Below are 20,499 nucleotides of genomic sequence, written 5' to 3' on the forward strand. Positions count from 1 at the left end.
TGCCTCAAGTGGCGGAAAAGGTGTCAAACTTCACAAGTTGCCAAGACGCACTCAATGGGAAAGGAAGGTGGAGCGAGGGCGCAATGCGTCCGAGGGAAAGTGTGTTGAAAGTCGTCGCGGCGGCGGTGGCGGCCTTTTGAAGATGGCTTTTGTGTCTGAAGCTTGACGTTTGCCGGTGTCGCAGGTCCGCCGACTACGGCGGCACCTACACCAAGCTCAACCTGGTGCCAGGGACCACCGTCGTGGTGAGCAGCTTCTACATCTGCCCGACCAACAAGAAGAAGGTAGGAGACACTTTGGCTCTTCATCCGGACATTGACCTTCCTTCTGTCAAATTGGGCCGAGCGGCGGAAGGTCACGCACGTAGTTCAAGAAGACACTTACCGTTGCTCTCTGGCGCTTTTTGCGTGCGAGGCGTCCAACGTGAGCAGAAGGTCTACTCGCAGCGAGCCGTTTCTCTCCAGCCGGCCGGTCGGCGTGTGCGAGTGTGACGGACGGGAAGAGAGCCAGCCGTAAAAGGGCAAAAAGTGGCAAATGGATCTTTTTTTCTTCTCTTCTCCTCGCTCGCTCGCTCGCTCACGCATGTGTGTGTGTGTGTGTGTGTGTGTGTGTGTGTGTGTGTTTCTGCATCTAAATGGATACATTTGCCCGGCCACCGCGAGACATTGAATTAGGCATTGCCCGAGCGGAGGCGGTCTTCAAGCACAACGTGGAGGAGGCAGTTGCCACGGCAACCCGAGCGGCGGTCCAAGCCGCGATGAGCTGGCGCCGCTCTGTAAGGTCGCTCGCAGTTGACGGATAAGAAGGAGGAGTCGGAGGCGCCGGAGGAAAAGCGCGCCGAGGCTAAGGAGGCCTCGTTAACGCCGGCTAATTGGCGCCATCATTTGTGCCAAATGCGCTTGGAGGGAGGGAGGGAGGGAGGGAGGGAGGGAGGGAGGGAGGAAGGAACGAACGAATGAACGAACGAACGAACGAACGAACCCTAACCCGCATCGACACACGCCAACGCTTTGACGGCTGGCCGATAAACGAGGCGTCGAGACAAATCAAAGTGAACATTTTCCATTTTAGTGGCTTGAACTGGACAAATGGCAGCATTGGTTCGGCAATGTCAAGCTGCCATTAGCACATAGCAAAAATGCTTTGATGCAATTTGCCTATGCTATGCCTTTGCTGTTTTTTGAAAAGGAACATCAAATCCTAAACGCGTGTGCTGCCCCCCCCAATCAGGACGCCATTTTCAGCTCTTCCTTCATGCAGAGCCCAGGAAAAAAAACAACAACACTTAGTGGTTGTTGTTCCTGCTTTGGTTTTTGCTTTTGAGGGCAAGCGGCGGCGGCGGCGGCGGCGGCGGCGGCTGCCTTGTGTTCAATAATTCAGGAGCGCCAAAGCTGAACTTGAAGTGAACCAACCTCTTTGCTGTCTGCCCCCTAATCATTCCAGAGAGGAGGCCCAAGTTTAAAGTGAAGACAATTTCTAATTGTACTAATGACACAAAGTGGATGCAAAATTAGTCTTGGCGGGCCACATGAAATGATGTGGCGGGCGGGCCTTGAGTTTGACCCCTTTAGTCATGAATCATTTTCCTTTGAACAAAACCTCACGCTTGTTTTCTTTTTTTTTTTCTTTTTTTTTGCGCCGCCCGAGCGCATCCATGATTCGCCGCCGCCAGCGCACTGGGGATTCGGTTTCACGCAGGCACCCCTGGCTGAGCGGAGATGGGGGGTGTCATTCCAGAGCTGGCGTGCGGCCTTCAGAGGAGCGAGATGGGCCGCACATTTTGCAGAACTGCTTGATGGTTGGCGGGGCGATGATGACAGCCGGCCGGGCGTGCTCCTTCCTTCTTTTCTTTCGATGCAAATGGCAGGTGCTTCTGGTGGGCTCCTCGGTGTACCAACGTGAGCAGATGCTGTTCATCAGCGTCGACGAGGGCTCCTCCTTCCAGCGCCGCTCGCTATCCTTCAGCCCGGACGTGCTGCTCTTCCACCCCAAGGAGGAGGACAAGCTGCTGGCCTACTGCAAGGACGGGCGGGTGCGCCACCGGACACCGTCAGCTCCAAATGTGTCCCACACAAAATCAACGTTCTGTCTGTCTGTCTTTTTCTTCCTGGCTGGCTGGCTGGCTGTGTAATGGCGCCAGCTGTTTGCCTCTGCCGACTTGGGCCGCACGTGGACTTTGCTTCAGGAGCGGGTGACCAAAGACCGAGCATTCTGGTCAGTTGAAGCAACTTCCTGAAACTCGCATTTGGGGTGCTGGGGGAGGGAGGCTTCATTCTCTTTTTCTTTTGTTTTTTTGGGTCCCAGGGCAGTGCCCGATGTGGATGTGGATCCTGACCTGGTGCACATGGAGATGCAGGACACAAGTGGAGGTACACCCTTCTTTTGTTTTTTTGTGCTGCCATCCATTAATTGTTCATCTATTTATTTATTTATTATTGATCTATTTGTTATTTCTTAATATTACGCTATTTTATTTTATTATTTGTTTATCAACCTGTGTATATAACTGCTGGCTTCTAAATATCCCGCCAGGGAAGTGTATCCATCCATCCATCCATCCGTCATCCATCCGTCATCCATCCGTCCATCCGTCCATCCGTCCATCCATCCATCCATCCATCCATCCATCCGTCATCCATCCGTCATCCATCCATCCATCCGTCCGTCCGTCCATCCATCCATCCATCCATCCATCCATCCATCCATCCATCCATCCATCCATCCATCCATCCATCCATCCATCCGTCATCCATCCATCCGTCATCCATCCATCCATCTCTCTGTCTCTCTCATCATGAGAGCAAAAGGCCGCTCAAGGTTAAAGCAGTGGAATATTTTTGGAATGGCATTTATTTGCCAGAGGTGCTCCAGCCTTTTGGTCATTGCAGGTCACCTGTACGTCACCTGCATCATCCGGAACTGCTCGGCGGCGGCCAGCGCTGGGTTCCCGGGTCTCATCGACCGCAACTCTCTGTCCGTGCGGGGCGACTACATTTTCCTCAAGGTAAAGCGCAGTGCAAACAACAAGAAACTTCCCTCCGCAGTCAGGAGAGCCCAGTCGCATCATGTCATGTCACGTCACGTCACGTCACGTCACGTCTCGCCTCGCCTCGCCTCGCCTCGCGCTGGCTCCCAGGTGACGGCGGGGAATCGCACCGAGCACTACGTCTCGTATCGCCGCGCCGACTTTGTCCAGATGAAGTTTCCCAAGTACGCCTTGGCAAAGGTGAGGCGAGTTGAGCAGGCAGGCAATCTTCTCGGATGCCATTTCCGCGGATGCCTGGGTCGGGTCGGGTCGCGTCTTCCGTGACGGCCAGCCGGCCCCCTTCTCGGCTTTGCTCCGTCCAGGATGTCCGCATCGTGAGCACGGACGAGCGGCAGGTCTTCCTGGCCCTGCAGGAGTGGCACCAGACGGACTCGTACAACCTGTACCAGTCGGAGGCGCGCGGCGTCTACTACTCCCTGGTGCTGGAGAACGTGCGCAGCGCCCGGCAGCCGGAGGGCGACGTCCTGGTCGACATCCTGGAGGTGAGACGCCGCCGCTGACGCTCGGAGGGAGGCTCTGCGTGACCAATGTTTTCCGTGCAGGTTCGTGGCATTAAAGGGGTCTTCCTGGCCAATCAGAGGCTGGACGGCAAGGTGCGGACTCTCATCACCCACAACAACGGACGGGATTGGCAGCCCTTGGCCCCGCCCGCCACCGACATGCACGGCAAAGCCATCAGCTGCAAAGCGGTAAGAGCGGGCGGGCAAAGGCGTCCCGTCTCCCCTTTTTCACGCTAACGTTCCAGAAGCAAGACGTATTTGCACGCATCTCAAGTCCCGCCTCCTCGTCCGTCCCTCCCTCCCTCCCTCCCTCCCTCCGACCGTCCGTCCGTCCGTCCGTCCGTCCATCCGTCTGTCCTCTCTTTAGCCTGAGTGCCAGCTGCACCTGCACCTGCGCTGGGCGGACAACCCCTACGTGTCCGGTACCGTCCATACCAAAGACTCGGCTCCGGGCCTCGTCATGGGAGCGGGTGAGAGTTGGATTGGCCCGCCGCCGCCAGGCGGTCTTCTCCCTCCTCATTCCGTGCTCCTTCAGGTAACCTCGGCTCCAAGCTGGTGGAGTACAAGGAAGAAATGTACATCACATCCGACTGCGGCAAGACCTGGAGACAGGTACCTACCTAGCTACCTACCTAGCTACCTACCTACCTAGCTACCTACCTAGCTACCTACCTAGCTACCTACCTAGCTACATACCTACCTACCTACCTACCTACCTACCTACCTACCTACCTACCTACCTACCTACCTACCTACCTACCTACCTACCTACCTACCTAAACCTACCTACCTACCTACCTACCTACCTACCTACCTACCTACCTACCTACCTACCTACCTACCTACCTACCTACCTACCCACCTACCCACCTACCTACCTACCTACCTACCTACCTACCTACCTACCTACCTACCTACCTACCTACCTACCTACCTACCTACCTAGCTACCTACCTACCTACCTACCTACCTACCTACCTACCTACCTACCTACCTAAACCTACCTACCTACCTACCTACCTACCTACCTACCTACCTACCTACCTACCTACCTACCCACCTACCCACCTACCTACCTACCTACCTACCTACCTACCTACCTACCTACCTACCTACCTACCTACCTACCTACCTACCTACCTACCTACCTACCTACCTAACCTACCTACCTAGCTACCTAGCTACCTAGCTACCTACCTACAGGATGAATTTGACCTGGCCAATGTGAAAACTGTGACTTTGGTGTCATGTCAAGGTTTTTGAGGAGGAGCACCACATTTTGTACCTGGACCACGGCGGCGTGATTGTGGCCATCAAGGACACCTCCATTCCGCTCAAGATACTCAAGTATGCACTCGCAAGACAAAAGCTCTTTTAAAAGAGCTCCTTCCGTGTACAGTGCCAAATACTCTCCGCGCAGGTTCAGTACGGACGAGGGACGCACGTGGACGGTCCACAACTTCACCGCCACCTCCGTCTTCGTGGACGGACTCCTGAGCGAGCCGGGAGACCAGACCTTGGTGATGACGTGAGTGGCTCGCCGTGGCGCTTCTTTCTTCCCGCCGCAAACAGGCGCGCGCACACACTCCAATCTGCCATCCCGTCAACTCCGACGGCGAGCTCCGACAGACGAGGTGAAACGAGTCGTCCGAAGGTCGCTGGCAGAGATGTCCCTTTTTTGTTTGCCCTCGGTTGCCACGGCCGAATGTTTGACTTTAGAAAAAAGGTGGCGGCGGTACGACGCGCCACGGTGCGGCGCGCAAGCAAAACGGGGCACACTTTGTGGGAGGCCATCTTTGCGCTTGGGTGTCCTCTGCCCGCAGCGTCTTCGGTCACATCAGCTACAGGTCCGACTGGGAGCTGGTCAAAGTGGACTTCCGGCAGTCTTTCCCTCGCCAGTGCGCAGAGGCCGACTACGAATCCTGGCAGCTCACAGACCTGCAGGTGCAGGCGCGGGCGGGCAGGCGCAGGAGGGCAGGCGCTCGCTCCCACCGTAAGCTACTGAAGCAGCCGTGTCCTGTCCCCCGCAGGGCGAAAAGTGCATCATGGGCCAGGAGCAGACTTTCCGCAGGAGGAAGGAGGCCGCCTTCTGCGTCAAAGGGAAAAGCTACACCTCGGCCCTGGGGACCAAAACCTGCCGCTGCAGCCAACGAGACTACGCCTGGTGAGAGCCAGCCGGACAGGGCGCAAGCGAGCAAGCAAGCAAGCAAAGGCCGGTGGCGGCGGCGGCGGCGGCCTCATTGCTCCCTTCTCTTTCCAGCGACTACGGTTTCGAGCCATCCCACGCGGAAAGCGGACAGTGCTTGGCCGACTTTTGGCACCGTCCCAAGTCGCCGCCGGACGACTGCCGCCCGGGGCAAACCTTCCAGTCCAGCACGGGGTCTGCGCCAAACACGCAAAAACATCCGTCTTCGTTCCTGACCGCCGTCACGTGGCCGCAATTGTCAAAAGCGTGGCCATTTGTCAAGCGTGGCTTTTTTTTGTGTTGCAGGTATCGCAAGGTGCAGTCCAATGTGTGCCAGGGGGGCCTGAACAGGAGCGGGCGGCAAAGTCACTGCCCTCTGCTGCCCCCCAGAGGACTGCGAGTGGCCGTCAAAGGACAGACGCCGGCCGTGGCCCCGGGCGACGACGTCACGCTCGTCGTCCGCCAGCAGGCGGTACGGCTCTGGGATGGACCCGATGAAAAAAGCCAATTCAATTACAAGTCTTCCTCATCCGATCCTCACCCAGGGCGACCCTGGCGGCACCAAGTACCAGGTGGACCTGGGCGACGGCTTCCGGGCCATCTACCGGAACCTGACGCTGACGGACGAGCCCATCCGCCACCGCTACGAGAGCCCGGGGGTCTACAAAGTTTCCGTGCTGGCGGAGAACGCGGCGGGTCGCGACCGGGCCAGCGTCTACATCCAGGTCGCAGGTTAGGGAAGGGCGCTTTTGCAAACTCTGGCGCCCTCTAGTGGCCCTACTAGCTAGCGGCACGTAACTCGGCGTTGCACGTAGTAAACTTGGCGTTTCTACGCTGGTCAAATGCAGCGCCTCTGCAACAAGTGCGCCTGGAAGCCGTCCCCGTGGCCAGGAGGAACCAGCAGATCAACCTGACGGCCGCGGTCCTTCCCGCCGACGCCAACCTGACCGTCTTCTACTGGTGGATCGGAGACAGCCCGCAGGTACGTAAGGCGTCCTTGCGAGCGAGACGCGCCGGCGCTTCGGGCTGACGCCGCTAACGTCCGTCCGGCCGGCCGGCCGGCCGGCAGCCGAGGTTGACTCTGCGCAGCAGCTTGCTGACCAGCTTCCCGAAGGAGGGCCGCATCTCAGTCAGCGTCCAAGCCACCAACGGGAGGTCAGCGGTGCAGGATTCAAGGACGGTCCGCGTCTTAGGTAAGCGGCCTTCTGACGCTTGCGGCGGCAGGCACTGCGGGCGCTTGGGGTCCAAATGCTCGTCCCGCCCCGGCAGAAAGCTTCCACGTCATCCCGCTGAGCTTCAGCGCGCACCTGGACCGCTTCAATCCTGACATTCCCGAGTGGCGGGAGGACGTGGGCCGGGTGCTCACCGAGACGCTGGTTGAGGTAAATGAAGGCGCTTGAGGCGGCCCTCTGGGCCGAGGCCGACTCGCAGCCTGACGCCAAACGCAAAGGAGAAAAATCGGTGCTCCTCAAACGATGACGATGATGACACGAGTCGGCGCTGGTCGCTTTATTCATGTTTCTTTTTCTTTTCTTTTTCTTTTATTATTGATCTATTATTTTTATTGATGGATTATTATTTTGATTTTGTTTTGTTATTGATCTATTTTGTTTAATCGTTTATTTATTTATTTATTTATTTATTTATTTATTTATTTATTTATTTATTTATTTATGTATTCATTCCGCCTGGAAAGGCAGGTTGATTTTGTTTGTTCCGTCAGGCCACAGGCGTTCCACAGGAGTCGCTGGTGACGGTGGTGAAGGCGGGCCTGCCCACCGCCGCCGACCTGTACGTCCTCCCGACGGAGACCAGCGCGTCGCACCACCAGGTGAACGCTCCTCGGTCGATGGTCTGCAGCTTTTGCGGGCATGACGTTTGACTTTGTGCTCCGCAGCGTCTCGCCACCATCCAGCGAGCCTTCAAAGACCACAACGTCAGCTTTACGCTGCGAGGAGGTCTCCGGGTTGCGGTGCTGCCGGCCGAGCCGAGCGCAGGTAGCGGCCCGTTGGAGGCGGCGCGCGGCGGCGCCCGTCTTGCTCCGGCGGCGCCCGTCTTGCTCCGGCGGCGCCCGTCTTGCTCCGGCCGCGCCCGTCTTGCTCCGGCCGCGCCCGTCTTGCTCCGGCCGCGCCCGTCTTGCTCCGGCCGCGCCCGTCTTGCTCCGGCCGCGCCCGTCTTGCTCCGGCCGCGCCCGTCTTGCTCCGGCCGCGCCCGTCTTGCTCCGGCCGCGCCCGTCTTGCTCCGGCCGCGCCCGTCTTGCTCCGGCCGCGCCCTTTTCTCCCCTTTCTTGTTTGACGGCGGCGTCACGACCGCAGGTTACGGAGTCGCCGGCGCTCCCGGCGTCTGGGCCCTCGCCGTCGTTCTCCTCATCGGCGTGGCGGCCACGGCCTCCTTCCTTCTCCACAAGTTGAAGAGGTGGGTGCAAAGCTGGCCGAGCCGAGCCGAGCCAACTCCTGGCGTGCGTGGCTGAGGACCAGCTCGGGCTGCTTTTCAGGAAGCTTCCGGCCGGCAGCCGCAGCGTCTACGCCCAGATGCGCGACGAGAAGGAGCAGGAGATGACCAGTCCCGTCAATCACAGCGAGGACACGCAGCACATCATCCGGGGCGACGAGGACGACGAGGCCGACTCGCTGGGTCGCGCGGGAGCGAGCCCCGCCGTCCGCTCCCTCATACGGACCACCGCTAACCGCTGCTACTGAACTCGGTCGGCGCCACTCAAACACAAGGTACCGAGGGTTTTGCTCCTTCCGTTATTTAATTCATTGATGTATTTTTGACCGGCGAAAGCTTGCGCGGACCGACATGTGGCAGGCATCTCAGTAGGTCGAAGTGAGTTGAGTTTCATACGGAGACAAAGAGTGCTTTGCCGCCCTCTTTTGGCAGCTAGTGTCTGAAACGAAAGAAGAAAGCGGCAATGCATTGGAATGTTTGGACTGGGCCGGGCCGGGCGCTGTCTACGTACACCTAGGAACACATTTCCTACCTCTTGTTGCTAGGCAACCTTCAGCGGTGGCTCCGGAGAAGTCGGCCGGCGGCCGTTACCCGAGCCGGATTTCACTCGGCCTTCCCTTAAGCGCACCCCCATGCCTCGAAGCCACGGCGGCGACCCGCTTCGACGGACGCTCTCCTCCGAAGGACGGCAGGCTTGCCCATAAGTTGCCCCCTTCTCACCACGCCTCCCCACCATCATTAACCAATGAAAGTCGGGGGCACAGAGGGAATTTTTTGGTATATTTTTTTTTTCTTCCAGACAGCCTATATTAGGTGGAGCATCAGCGCAGTGGTGTAAAAGTGTACACGGGAACGTCGGCTTTCTTTTTCACTCGGGTGTTTTTCACGCCAACCGTGTTGTTTTGGTGTTGTTGTTTTTTGAAGAAAGAGTAGCAGGCCTTGGATGGGGGGGGGGGGGGGTCTTAAAAAGCCTCGTCAAAACCAGACGAGGGCTGCTCTGTACCTCCTTTTTCACGTGTTTTTTGTTTTGCACTCAGTAATATTTTTACGTGGGAACAACGTGGTCCCTTACCCCCTCCCTCCCTCCCTCCCTCCCTCCCTCCCTTTTTGATACATTTCCAGCAAATAGCAATGTGACTATTTTTGATACGCTCACCATATCCTTTTGGAGACTTTCTGCTCAAATGTATCGGGACACCTGCGGGATATCCCACTTTGTCGGAGCTGAGGAACGTGCGTCCCGAGACTTCCCGAGAGTGGCTTCACGTTCATGTTTTTTGTATATATTCCGCTCGCCCTTTGGCCGTAGTTTTGCCCTTTGTCACCGACCCAGCCGGGAAAGACGTTCACACGAGCACAGATGGCACAGCGGTTTTCCCCGGTCGCGATCATTCCTACGCTCGGATGGGATGGCCCTTTTCTTTGTCGGCGGGCGAGCCGATCTGATGCGAGGGTCCCGGTCGGGGAGGGTCCCGGTCGGGGAGCGCCCCTCCCCGGAATAAAGGCCTCCTGGCTAACACGTGCGGCGTCCGCTGCCTTTCTGCTCCGGAGCGTGGGCGCGCCGCGTCACTCGCCGGCGCGGTGACATCATAGAGAGCGTCCCGCGCAACGGCGCTCAACAGAGGCGACAAGCGCTTTGATGACACGGCCACCCGACGGCGCCGCGCCCCTCCACAGAGACGACAAGCGCTGTGTAAACATCGCCACAAGGCGACGGACGGACGGACGGCCCGCCCGCCAGCCCGCCCGCCAGCCGCTTCTTGGCCAGAGATGACAGGCCTCCAGTCGGTGGGCCGGAGCCAAGCCGCGGTGCGCACATGGCCCAGCAGCAGCAGCAGCAGCAGCAGCGGCGCGGTGACGAGGACGAGCGCGGCGGGCCCGGGGCGGCCTACCGGCCCTTTGTGGCCATGGAGCGCCTGCTGGACAAGCTGCACATTTTGAACTACCAAGACCAAGTCCTGGCCAAGCACAACATGAGGAACCTGAGCAGGCATTACTTTGTGTCCAGTCCCTACGTGGAGTCCAACCCGGGCGAGCAGTTCTACATGTTTGGCATCATCGCCGCCTGGCTCATCAACGCGGCGGGGAGGCCCTTCCACGAGCGCGCCGACTACGGCGAGCCCGGCGCCGCCGTGGCCGACATCTTGGCCGAGCTGCGGGCGCTGGGTGTGCGGGTGGACTTCCCGCCCTCCAAACTCCTGTCGGGCTCCGGCGAGCAGGTGTGCTTCGTGCTGGAGAGGCTGGCCGAGGAGGCGCTCAAGAAGAGGGGCTTCTCCTTCGGGAGCCCCGAGTACCCGGCCGAAGGCCCCGCCGGGGAAGCCGCCGACGAGGACGCCCGAGTCAACGTGGTGGAGGAGGAAGAGGAGGAGGAGGAAGGTGAGTGGCGCCGGGAGGAGGAGGAGGCGGCGGCGGCCGACGACGAGGACGAGGAGCAAACCCCGGACCTGGAGGCCTTGAAGCTACGAAGCGCTCGCCCCCGAGCCAAGGTGCCCTGCGTCAACACGGAGATCCTGCAGTCCATGGTGGACGCGGCCGAATGGTACCTGGAAGTGGAGCGCGCCCTCCCGCGCCTCAAGGTCACCGTCAAGAACGACAACAAGGACTGGAGGATCCACGTGGAGCAGATGCACCGGCACCGGGACGGCATCTCGTCCTCCTTCAGAGAGGCCGAGGGCTACCTGGAGAAGCTGCGGGAGGACATCGGCAAGACCTTGGAGAAAGTCCGCAGCCGGGAGAAGTACGTCAACAATCAGCTGGAGCACCTGATCCAGGACTACCGCCAGGCTCAGGCTCAACTGGGCCGGGCCAAGGAGCAGTACCGGCGAGCCAGCGAGGGCCTGACGGAGAAGGCGCGCGTCCTGGCCGACATGGACGACGAGCTGAAGCGGGTCAAGCGCGAGACCGAGCGGAGGAACAGCAGCGTGTCGGACGGCGCGCCGCTGGTCACCATCAAGCGCTGCATGACCGACCAGAAGCAGGAGATGGTCCTGCTGGACAAGATGATCGCCAGCCGGCGCTTGCAGATGAAGACGGGCGGCGGCAGCCTGCGCCACGCGCACGCCAGCGTCTCGCCGGAGCACACGTACTTTGCGCGCGCCTCACATACGTGGACTTGGGATTCCTGAAGGGGAGGGGGGCGGGGCAGGGGGCCGACGGTCGGAAGCGTTTTCATGCCTCGCCTCGCCCCGGCCCGGCTGACTGCATGCTTCCATGTTGTTGTTTTTCAAAACTGCTCGACATGACATGAATGAATATCATCAAGCAGCCGTTGGCAACTTTTGCTTTCCGTGAGAAGACTCGCGTGACTGCACGCCAGACGTCAGTAAAGGGTGAAAAAAGGAAAAGAAAATCCCAAAGATTTTGATCAAATCATTTGACTGAGCGATTATTTCCTTTCTCTGTGTCAAATTTGGCCTGTTTTGCGAGAAGACTTTTGCTCTTCCTACGCACCCCAAACGTTTCCCAGGGCAAAGTCCAGTTTGGGTTCAAAAACAAAAGTCCGAGGCCAAACGTACGGAGACGGGATTTTTGTTCAACCAATGTAGGGGGCACGACAGACCGCCAAGACATGTCAAGTTGAAAATGTTTTGCCAGGCAGGCCGGCCGGCCGGCAGGCAGGCAGGCAGGCAGGCAGGCAGGCAGGCAGGCAGCCACGCAGGCAGGCAGGCAGGCAGGCAGGCAGGCAGGCAGGCAGGCAGGCAGGCAGGCAGGCAGGCAGGCAGGCAGGCAGGCAGGCAGGCAGGCAGGCAGGCAGGCAGGCAGGCAGGCAGGCAGGCAGGCAGGCAGGCAGGCAGGCAGGCAGGCAGGCAGGCAGGCAGGCCGGCCGGCCCCTCCCTACGCGAATGCAACGGAAGCTGCACTGGCCGCGTTGCGGAAAGCCGTGGTCGGGACGCTAGCGAGTCATTTTCTGAAAATGTGACCGTTCGCAAATTCACATCCCTTTCCTGGGAGTTTCAATTCAACATAAACTACACCACGGAGCAGCAACGCATACAATGGGGCGCTCGCATCGCTCGGCGATGACGTCACGTCCGTCAAGGTCACAAATCGCGGCTCAATGCGCTGTTTCGAATGCAATTCAACTCAATTGAGTTAAGAGCGTCGCCCTTTTGCTTGTTGCCAGTTAACCCGGCCATCTATTCGTCGTTTTGTATTGGCTGCTTTGAACCGTCATTCTTGTTCGAAGTTTGACACTCGAGCAAAATTGGGAGAGGAAAATAACAACTTGAATGACGAGCAAGTCATCATTCATATTGACGACATGAAAATGTGGCATTTTCACGCATAGCGTGTCCCGTTTCGAAATGGACGTCAAAATGCCGTGTGGACGGCGGCGCAAGAGACAGAGAGATGACGGCGTGACGACATGACAGTGACGCAGGTGACGTCATACAGGAAGTACTACTGCTGGAAAGTGCTTGGCGCGGCGCCCTTGCTTCCTTCCAAAAAACTCCGGCCGGCCAGCTAGCCAGCTAGCCAGTCAGTCAGCCAGCCGGTCAGCCAGCCAGCCAGCCGGTCAGCCAGCCGGTCAGCCAGCCAGCCAGCCAGCCAGCCAGCCAGCCAGCCTTTTGTGGATGTGAGTTGAAGAGTGAAGAAGCCACGCACGCAGAAGAAACGGGCGGGCCGCCACCTGCGACGCCGCCGCGGCAACCACGAGGAAGCGAGCTGAGGAGAGGAGAGGAGAGGAGAGGAGAGAAAGCTGCTTTTTTTCCGCGCTGGCGGGAAGGCTACGTATGAGCGTCAACACGCGCTTTTTCTCCCATCCATTCAAGTAAGCACCTTTCTTTCCAATTCGACATCAGCCAGCCCACGGAACGTCCGTCAAATGTCCTTCCTTGCGACGGTCGCCACGACTCGCGATAGCCTCGACCGAAACTCGTCCGTCATTCGATCGCTTATTTGCCGCAAAGGGAGTTGCGGCGGCGGCGGCGGCAGCTGCAGGTAGCGGTCGCGCCCCCATACATATTGTGTTGTGCTCAGCCGTCCCCCGCCCGATATTCCAACAAATATAATATATTTCACTCTATCTCCGTGATATCTATTTCCCGATATCTGGGAAAAACGGCTGGCAGCCCCTCCCACTTGTCTCATTCATTTTTATATTTTCTACAACAATTCAGAGTGGGCCTACCAAGCATGTTTTTGGGATGTGGGAGGAGGAAAGCCACGCGGACACGAGGAGAACATGCAAACGTCACACACATTTATTTGATCTAGTTTTAAAACTTGATTTATTTTTTCATTACAAAAGGAAACCAAATGGGCACCTAGGTTTTAGATCTTGCAATTTAAACAATTGCCCATGATGGAAACAATCGCACCTTGATGTGTTCTGGTCAGCTTATGGTTTTATTTTTTGATACTATATTTGATATAGTTTGGATTTTTATTATTTTTTTCTTTCAAAAAGAGCTGATATGAGTATGTATGTATTACATCTTGCCCATGAGTGAGTCTGAGGGATCCTCAATTATGGGCCATGAATTTCGTGGAAGATTCCTTATCCTTTTTGTGCTTTTCTGCGCACCCACATTCTGAGCTGCGATTTGTGCTCTCGCAGCGCAGCGTGAAAAAGCAGAGGCTCCTTTTTTTTTTTTTTTTTTTTTTCGCTGAGGCTGCTGCGGCTGACTTGCCCTCGACGGCGTGGCTGACTTTTCCCGCCCGGTGTTCTTAAGATGAAGCGACTCGGAGCCGCTCCTTCAGACCGGTGAGCCGCGCGTGCGCTTTGGCCGATGCTGCGGTGGGCTCTGCGACTTATTCCGTCCTTGTGGTCTGTCGTCATCATTTCAGGGGCTGCTTGGTTGGGATCTGCTTCTTCATCCTGGGCTTGGGAACTCTGCTGCCATGGAACTTCTTCATGACTGCGTCGCTGGTAAATGAAAGTCAATGTATAAAGATCAGCCCACCCCAAAAAGATTTCAAATTGCCCGTACAAATTGGAGGTCAAGCCGGACTTTTGCCTCAAGGCAAGTCCTCGTCTCGCTCGAGTGAGTGTTTGCGATTCGAGCCGAGCGAGCGGCCGCTAGATTGGAGCCGCGTCGGTGGCCGTGTCTACGGCGACGGGTGTAGCGACAGCAAAAGGAACAATTTTGCTGTCTTCGATTACACTGTGAGTGAACGGAATCCCGGTGAATGAACATTCTCGTGAGGTGGGTATATGTGCCAAAGGTCGGTCGGGGAAGCTGACATGTCACACGTGCTGCTATTTTTCTCTGGATGGATGGATGACGGATGGATGGATGACAGATGGATGGATGACAGATGGATGGATGACAGATGGATGGATGACAGATGGATGGATGACAGATGGATGGATGACAGATGGATGGATGACAGATGGATGGATGACAGATGGATGGATGGCCGGCCGGCCGGCCGGCTGGCTGGCCGGCTGGCTGGCTGGCTGCCCAGCCGGCCGGCTGGCTGGCTCACGCACACGTAGCCCCTAACCCTGTGACCGATATAGGTGAGTCATGCGCAAACTCGTGATCACGCGCCGAGGTTCAGAGAGCCCTTTTTAGCAGCTCGCCGTCGGCTTGTTTTTGTTGGGCGTCCGCAAGGGTTGTTTTTTTGCATTTTGATGATGTCATCGGCCGGAGGCGTCATCACGAGACGCCGTTTTTTTTCCCGGCCATCTTTTGAAAGCTTTTCACAGGCAAACATTTTCTCTCCCTCTGTCTTCCCACACCTTCTCGCCCACGTGCAGTATTTCCAGCGACGGCTGAGCGCAAACGCGTCCAACGTCACGGACGGCGGCCATGGCGACGACGGCGGCGGCGGCTACAGCAAGTACTTCAACAGCTGCATGACCCTGCTGTCCCAGCTGCCCCTGCTGCTCTTCACCCTGCTCAACTCCATCCTCTACCAGAGGTCTCTGATCCCCGTGGCAAAGTCGTATCCAGCGTGCGCCCGACCTTTTGGGGACAACCCTTTCTGGGAAAGAGTCCCGCACGGATTTTTGGGCCTCGGGCGTCTTGCCGGACAACAAACGGCAAGGTGCCCCGGGACTGGACTGTCGAGAAGGTTGAGAAAAGGTCTAACTCGGTCAGACGCCAAAAGTCATAGTAGACTGGCGTCTCCTCGTACGAGTCGGTCACTTGGACCGCAGTGGTGTCGATTGATCAAGATTGGATTGGGGGGGGTCTTATCCGATTGGGCCAATGGTCCAGCGGTGTCACGTGCCATCATTTCCTGACAAGCGGCCATTCAAATGAGTTGCGACTCCCAAAATAGAAACAGTAAATGAGATATTTGTTTTCCTTTGGCCGCACTTGGATGCATTCTGCGGGCCGCCGTCCGCTTGCTCATCTTTGTTTTTGGCTCCTCTGGATGCCGCCCTTCACCCGACGGGACCCTTTGGACCGGCCGGACCTAACCCCCGGCCGGGCCTGGGCTTTGACACCTGTGACCCAGGATATCGGAGGCGGTGCGCATCGCCGGCAGCTTGATCTTCATCCTGCTTCTCTTCGTCTTCACCGCCGCGCTGGTCAAGGTGGAAATGGACACCGAGCGCTTCTTCTCCGTCACCATGGCCACCATCTGGTTCATCAACTGTGAGTGGGCGTCCGTCGTCGTCGCCGCCGCCGCCGGGCTCGCCGCTGAGCCCTTTGGTCCTCCCTCCCTCCCTCCCTCCCGCAGCGTTCGGCGCCGTGCTGCAAGGGAGTCTCTTCGGCCTGGTGGGGATGCTCCCCCAGAAGTACAGCGCCGTCTTCATGAGCGGCCAGGGGCTGGCCGGCACCTTTGCCGCCGTGGCCATGCTGCTGGCCACCGCCAGTAAGTGCGCAAGCGACAGTGCCAACGAATCCCACCGCTCGCTCCGACGTGTCAGACAACCTGCTCCCTCCCTCCCTCCCGGCCAGGTGACGCGCATCCCGAGTCGGCGGCGTTGGGCTACTTCATCACGCCGTGCCTGGGCACGCTGGCGACCCTAGCGTGCTACCTCCTCCTGCCCCGATTGGTGGGTACTCCCGGCCAGAGCGGCTCGGGCGCCATTGCATCAACGAGCTTTTTGCTTGCCTGCAGGAGTTTGCCCGCCATTACCTCGGCCAGGGCGCCAAATACGAGCCCGGCGCCACGGATGAGCTGCTCGCAGGTGAGAGAGAGAGCGAGAGGGAGAGCCTTTTGGCTGGCGACTTGACGCGTGTGCAATTCCAAAGGAGCGCTCGCTCGCTCGCTCGCGTGGCTCAATTCAATCAATTTATTCATTATCATTATCTCGTTTGGCCTCCATTCATCCGCGGCGAGTGGTGGCGGCCGGCGCTCACACAAAGGCGCCCTTTGTATGCACTCGCAGTCCATCAGCGCCCACGTGTGTGTCAAGCAGAGAGCTTGACAGCGGACGGCGGCAAGCTCAACGGTCGCGCCAACGGCTCGGCGCCCGTCAAAGACGGCGATGGCGCGGAGGGCTCCGAGGCCCGGCGGGACCGAAGCCGTGAGGCTTTCCTGGCGCTGGGGCAGGCGGACAAGAAGCAAGCCAAAGCCTCCATCGTCGCGGTCTTCAAGAAGGTGACCCTTTTCTTCTCGTCCTCGAAATGTCGCACTTTGGCTGATTGCGTCGTGACTTTTGAAATGAGGAAACGTATTGGAATGACGACTAAAAGCAATCAAACGGAATCAAACTCAAAACCAACCAACCAACCAACCAACCAACCAACCAACCAACCAACCAACCAACTAACCGACCTGCTCTAAAAGCAAACAAACGGTCCAGCAGGCAAAAGACTGGAGCGTTGACAGCACCGAGCAAAAGAGTATTTGCCGCTTGGATGGATCGTTACGGCAACAGGCCAAGCACGCGGCGGCCATCTTGGCCCCAGCGGGCCCACTCGATGCGGCTTGCGCCGGCTAGCGTACGTGTCGTCGGCGTCGGCGCTTTTCCTACTGGCGACTTAGGCCAGAGTTTACGCTGGCTTAATAAAAGCCTGCCTCCCCTCTTTTGTGTGCAGATTTGGGTGATGGCCTTCTGCGTGACCTTTGTGTTCACGGTCACTCTGTCGGTGTTTCCCACCGTCACCGTGGACGTCAGGACGACCGCCTTGCCGGGGAAATGGGGTTGGTGCTCGGCTTTGCCCTCGCGGCACGTCGGCGCTCCGCTAACCCTAACCCTTGCTGGCTCCCGCCCTCAGACGACTACTTCATCATCGTGTGCTGCTTCCTGACTTTCAACATCAACGACTGGCTGGGCCGCACGGTCACCACCTTGATACGCTGGGTGAGTGCCGAGAAGCAAAGCGTTTGTTTACAAAGCGACTCGGTGTGGAGCGAGAGCGCCTTTCGAGGATGTCGTCGCTGTGTTGTCAGCCTCGCAAGGAGTCTCCTCTCTTCCCGCTGCTGGTGGTCTCCCGCGTGGTCTTCATCCCGCTCCTGATGCTGTGTAACGTCCAGCCTCGCGTCTTCCTGCCCGTCTACTTTGCCTCCGACGCCGTCTTTGCCGTCATCATGGCTCTCTTCTCCATCTCCAGCGGATACTTTGTCTGTCTGTCCATGTCGTACGCGCCGCAGTGAGTGAGCCAGCCAAGCGCGAGCGGTGAGCGACGCGGGCCAGCCCAAACGCCGCTCAAACCGCTCGCTCGCTCGGCTCTTTTGTGCTCAGGTTGGTGGAGGCCAAGGACGCGGAGACGGCTGGATCTCTGATGACCTTTTTCTTGGCTCTGGGTCTGTCCATCGGCGCCGCGCTCTCCTTCCTGCTGCGAAGGCTGGTGTAGTGGTGCTCGGCTCGGCTCGGCTCGGCCCTGGGTGGGGTGCCTTGACTTAAGAGTCTTTGCCGCGCTCGCCGTGCGCTTTGGGACGTTGACTGAGCGAGATTGACGTGCAAAAACAACACACGCGTGCGCAAAGCGTGCGTGCGCTTGCGTGCAAGTCAATCTACTTTTTGTGTTTCATCCGACAGTGTGCGCTTGTTCATCAGTTTTGTTTTATTTTTCTGCCACCAAAACCGAGGAATTGCAAATTGAGTCGCAAGCTCGTTAAGTGAACAAACGCCACTTTGAAGTCAAGGCCCCGACCGCCGCAATGCAATTGGAATGACGAACATAGGGAACGTACGCTCTTGTAGTATTGTTTGACATTTGTTTGCTTGAAAAGACAAGGGAAAGACGAGACAAGGGAAAGTTGGCATGTCAAGGAAGGGATGTCTTTTGCTCATGCGCGTTCAAGCGTCTGAGCCCACCCAAGAAGCCACGTTGAGTCTTCGCCCATTTGCCTCAATGCCTCCATCTGGTGGAGCGTGTTCGAATGAGCTTGGGGGCTTTCATCGTCCCTGCCACATTCAAGCCAAACAGGCACCTTCTGCCATCTCGCTGTTCGCCCTGGCCGCCGCCTGAACAAAGATTCATTCAGTTAGATCTGGCGTTCATTGAGGAATTTTCTTGAGCAAAATCTTTCTTGTGTTCATAGGAAGAGCATTTCTATGTTGCTGCTCTACATTTCTTGATTTTTCAGCTACGTTGGACTGATGCCAATGTTCATCGGTCGTCGTCGTCGTATTTGTTTTTTTCCTCTTCTCTTTTTTTTCATTTCTACCATTGCACTGTGCCTCGCATACATAGACAGACCGGTGCCTAGCAGCCTTTCTCTGTTCGAATGGACCCACAATGTGGGGTTGCTGTTGTTTTTCTTCTTCCGGGGACTCTCTTTTCGGTTCGTGCAGGGGTGTCAGTCATTTTTGTCGGGCGCCGCATCGTCCTCATAGTTTTCTTTGGAGGGCCATTATGATGTCAACGCCATATATGATGTACAGTATAAGCTAAGTGATGAAGAACTCGCTCTGAAATCAGACACGAGGAAAGACTGTTCAAATATTTGAAAATAGTGGTAGAAATTCCTAGCAATAGCTGTAGTTTTGAAAAGTGAAGACAAGTTGCAATTTCGTTATTGACACATGAAGTTGATCCTCAATTTGTCTCGGCGGGCCGCCGGCCCCCGGCCGGGCCTTGAGTTCGACACCTCTGCCCGTAGGGTGAAAAGATCCAACTGTCCATTCGTCGCGCTGACGTCAAGAATGTGCATCACGTCCCTGCTTCAGCAACATCGCTGAAAAGACGTTCAGCTTCGCTCGCTCGCTCGCAGCGGTGCTTGTGTCCATGTACCGAATTTTTACTTGACCTTGGGAATGAATAAAATCTTTTTGAAAGTATATAAGTGTATTCAAATGTGAATTCAAAACTAATGTTAATAATGGCATTGCTTTTGTCCAAGTCAACAGCTCACTTTCAAAGATCGCCATGGCTATTATAACACGAAATCAAACGGTAAGTGTCGATCACAAAGTTGAGCTGTTGTGACGGCATGGCAAAGATGTCATTCCCCTTTTGAGCCATTTGTGACTCCAGGTTTAGCTCACGGAGTGGCACGTGGAAAGGTAGGTTGATATCTCCTGATGTCATTCAAATGTGCACCTAACTTTGTTTTACGCTCAACAGGGCTTGGAGCTCGAAGGCGAAACACCTCAAAAGTTGAAATTGCCATGTGATGAGCAGCGGTTCATCGGTCAATGGTCAAATCCGGAATGTTCCTTTCCCCCTCGAACAGCACAGACTCCAAGCCTGGAGAAAAGAGGAGCATCTGTATTAAAAGGGGACCGGACTCCACCAGGTACAGATTGATTTTGGACTTATTCTTGATTGGACAAGTGTTCTCGACGGGATAGACGTCTACAAAACGTTCACTTTCAGACCTTTTTTTAGCCGAGACGTCGCGCTAGCTAGCATATAGACGTCTATTCGCCGTCAAAATGCGGTCAGGGACGGTCATATTATCAAATACTCACCAGCACCAATATTGATCCCTTAACCCAATTCTACACCAAATACAGCACTATACGTCGCGGTTCATTAATCGCGGCTTCAGTACATCGCGGTTCCGCCCCTCCCCCTAAAACAAAACCAAACATTCAAAATTGAAATTCTAAATTGAGCAATTATGGCACGAAGTTTGGCAGCAGAAGGCAAGCAGGGAGTGGCCACACAATTGCGGTACGTACGCTTGTACCTTGTTCTTCAAAACGTTGTTGGAATAATAAGAGTTCTAAAAACACACAGTATTGTACCTTGCTCTCTCTCTCTCTCTCTCTCTCTCTCTCTCTCTCTCTCTCTATAATAAGAGTTCTAAAAACAAATGTATACTTTGGCGACATCTACACACACGTATCGTTTATATTATTTATACATGATTTTCTGTATGTCATTTATACTATTAATCCAGTATTTACATGTTTGAAAGTATTCTAATGATAACACATGCGCTTATATGGTTCCATATACACCCAAAAATGTATGCATGTTAAAAATGAGAGGGTGACACTACTTAATCACCTATCG

The 20,499-nt window shown here is 56.5% G+C and overlaps 2 protein-coding genes and 1 pseudogene across 9 annotated transcripts in view; all 3 read left to right on the top strand.

Annotated features, from left to right (window-relative positions):
- Positions 1-9,701, top strand: part of sorcs2 (sortilin-related VPS10 domain containing receptor 2) — a 16,457-nt gene extending 6,756 nt beyond the window's left edge. Inside the window, exons 3-26 of one of the 3 annotated variants that reach the window (XM_088377147.1) lie at positions 185-284; positions 1,868-2,032; positions 2,141-2,214; positions 2,305-2,369; positions 2,889-3,004; positions 3,137-3,226; positions 3,349-3,528; positions 3,589-3,735; positions 3,914-4,016; positions 4,082-4,158; positions 4,802-4,893; positions 4,967-5,074; positions 5,370-5,490; positions 5,577-5,710; positions 5,807-6,203; positions 6,277-6,463; positions 6,580-6,713; positions 6,801-6,924; positions 7,001-7,113; positions 7,455-7,562; positions 7,629-7,728; positions 8,047-8,146; positions 8,226-8,457; positions 8,728-9,701. In XM_088377147.1, the coding sequence (XP_088233273.1) occupies positions 185-284; positions 1,868-2,032; positions 2,141-2,214; positions 2,305-2,369; positions 2,889-3,004; positions 3,137-3,226; positions 3,349-3,528; positions 3,589-3,735; positions 3,914-4,016; positions 4,082-4,158; positions 4,802-4,893; positions 4,967-5,074; positions 5,370-5,490; positions 5,577-5,710; positions 5,807-6,203; positions 6,277-6,463; positions 6,580-6,713; positions 6,801-6,924; positions 7,001-7,113; positions 7,455-7,562; positions 7,629-7,728; positions 8,047-8,146; positions 8,226-8,430 (3,040 nt within the window). In that variant the 3' untranslated portion in view covers positions 8,431-8,457; positions 8,728-9,701. Of the gene's footprint in view, positions 1-184; positions 285-1,867; positions 2,033-2,140; positions 2,215-2,304; positions 2,370-2,888; positions 3,005-3,136; positions 3,227-3,348; positions 3,529-3,588; positions 3,736-3,913; positions 4,017-4,081; positions 4,159-4,801; positions 4,894-4,966; positions 5,075-5,369; positions 5,491-5,576; positions 5,711-5,806; positions 6,204-6,276; positions 6,464-6,579; positions 6,714-6,800; positions 6,925-7,000; positions 7,114-7,454; positions 8,147-8,225; positions 8,458-8,727 lie in introns of those variants that run through there. The other 2 variants (XM_088377065.1, XR_015858771.1) reach the window with 2 other exon arrangements.
- A 143-nt stretch (positions 9,702-9,844) lies between these two features.
- On the top strand, positions 9,845-11,551 carry LOC148403067 (intraflagellar transport protein 57 homolog pseudogene; annotated as a pseudogene).
- A 146-nt stretch (positions 11,552-11,697) lies between these two features.
- On the top strand, positions 11,698-19,321 carry LOC148403068 (equilibrative nucleoside transporter 2-like). Of its 6 annotated transcripts, none has more exons than XM_088379217.1 (13): positions 11,698-12,953; positions 13,743-13,889; positions 13,973-14,054; positions 14,889-15,052; positions 15,596-15,735; positions 15,821-15,955; positions 16,042-16,139; positions 16,205-16,274; positions 16,476-16,687; positions 17,128-17,233; positions 17,308-17,393; positions 17,483-17,708; positions 17,775-19,321. In XM_088379217.1, the coding sequence occupies exons 2-12, from the start codon at positions 13,858-13,860 to the stop codon at positions 17,684-17,686; spliced, it is 1,329 nt and encodes a 442-aa protein (XP_088235343.1). In that variant the 5' UTR covers positions 11,698-12,953; positions 13,743-13,857; the 3' UTR covers positions 17,687-17,708; positions 17,775-19,321. The 6 variants fall into 6 exon arrangements, with proteins under 6 accessions (XP_088235343.1, XP_088235021.1, XP_088235269.1 ...); XM_088378895.1 differs by having other exon boundaries at positions 17,483-17,682; XM_088379143.1 differs by having other exon boundaries at positions 16,506-16,687; positions 17,483-17,682.
- Positions 19,322-20,499: the final 1,178 nt, after the last annotated feature.

The sequence above is a fragment of the Syngnathus floridae genome, chromosome 1, assembly GCF_059516105.1.
Source record: "Syngnathus floridae isolate MCC-2025c chromosome 1, RoL_Sflo_1.0, whole genome shotgun sequence".
Classification (NCBI taxonomy): domain Eukaryota; kingdom Metazoa; phylum Chordata; class Actinopteri; order Syngnathiformes; family Syngnathidae; genus Syngnathus; species Syngnathus floridae.

Excerpts from the sequence above, each read along its gene's own strand:
- LOC148403068 (XM_088378895.1), top strand. The coding sequence starts at position 13,858 with ATGAAGCGACTCGGAGCCGCTCCTTCAGACCG. Across the intron at positions 14,055-14,888 it reads TCTTCATGACTGCGTCGCTG|TATTTCCAGCGACGGCTGAG; the intron begins GTAAATGAAAGT and ends GCCCACGTGCAG. Across the intron at positions 15,053-15,595 it reads AACTCCATCCTCTACCAGAG|GATATCGGAGGCGGTGCGCA; the intron begins GTCTCTGATCCC and ends CCTGTGACCCAG.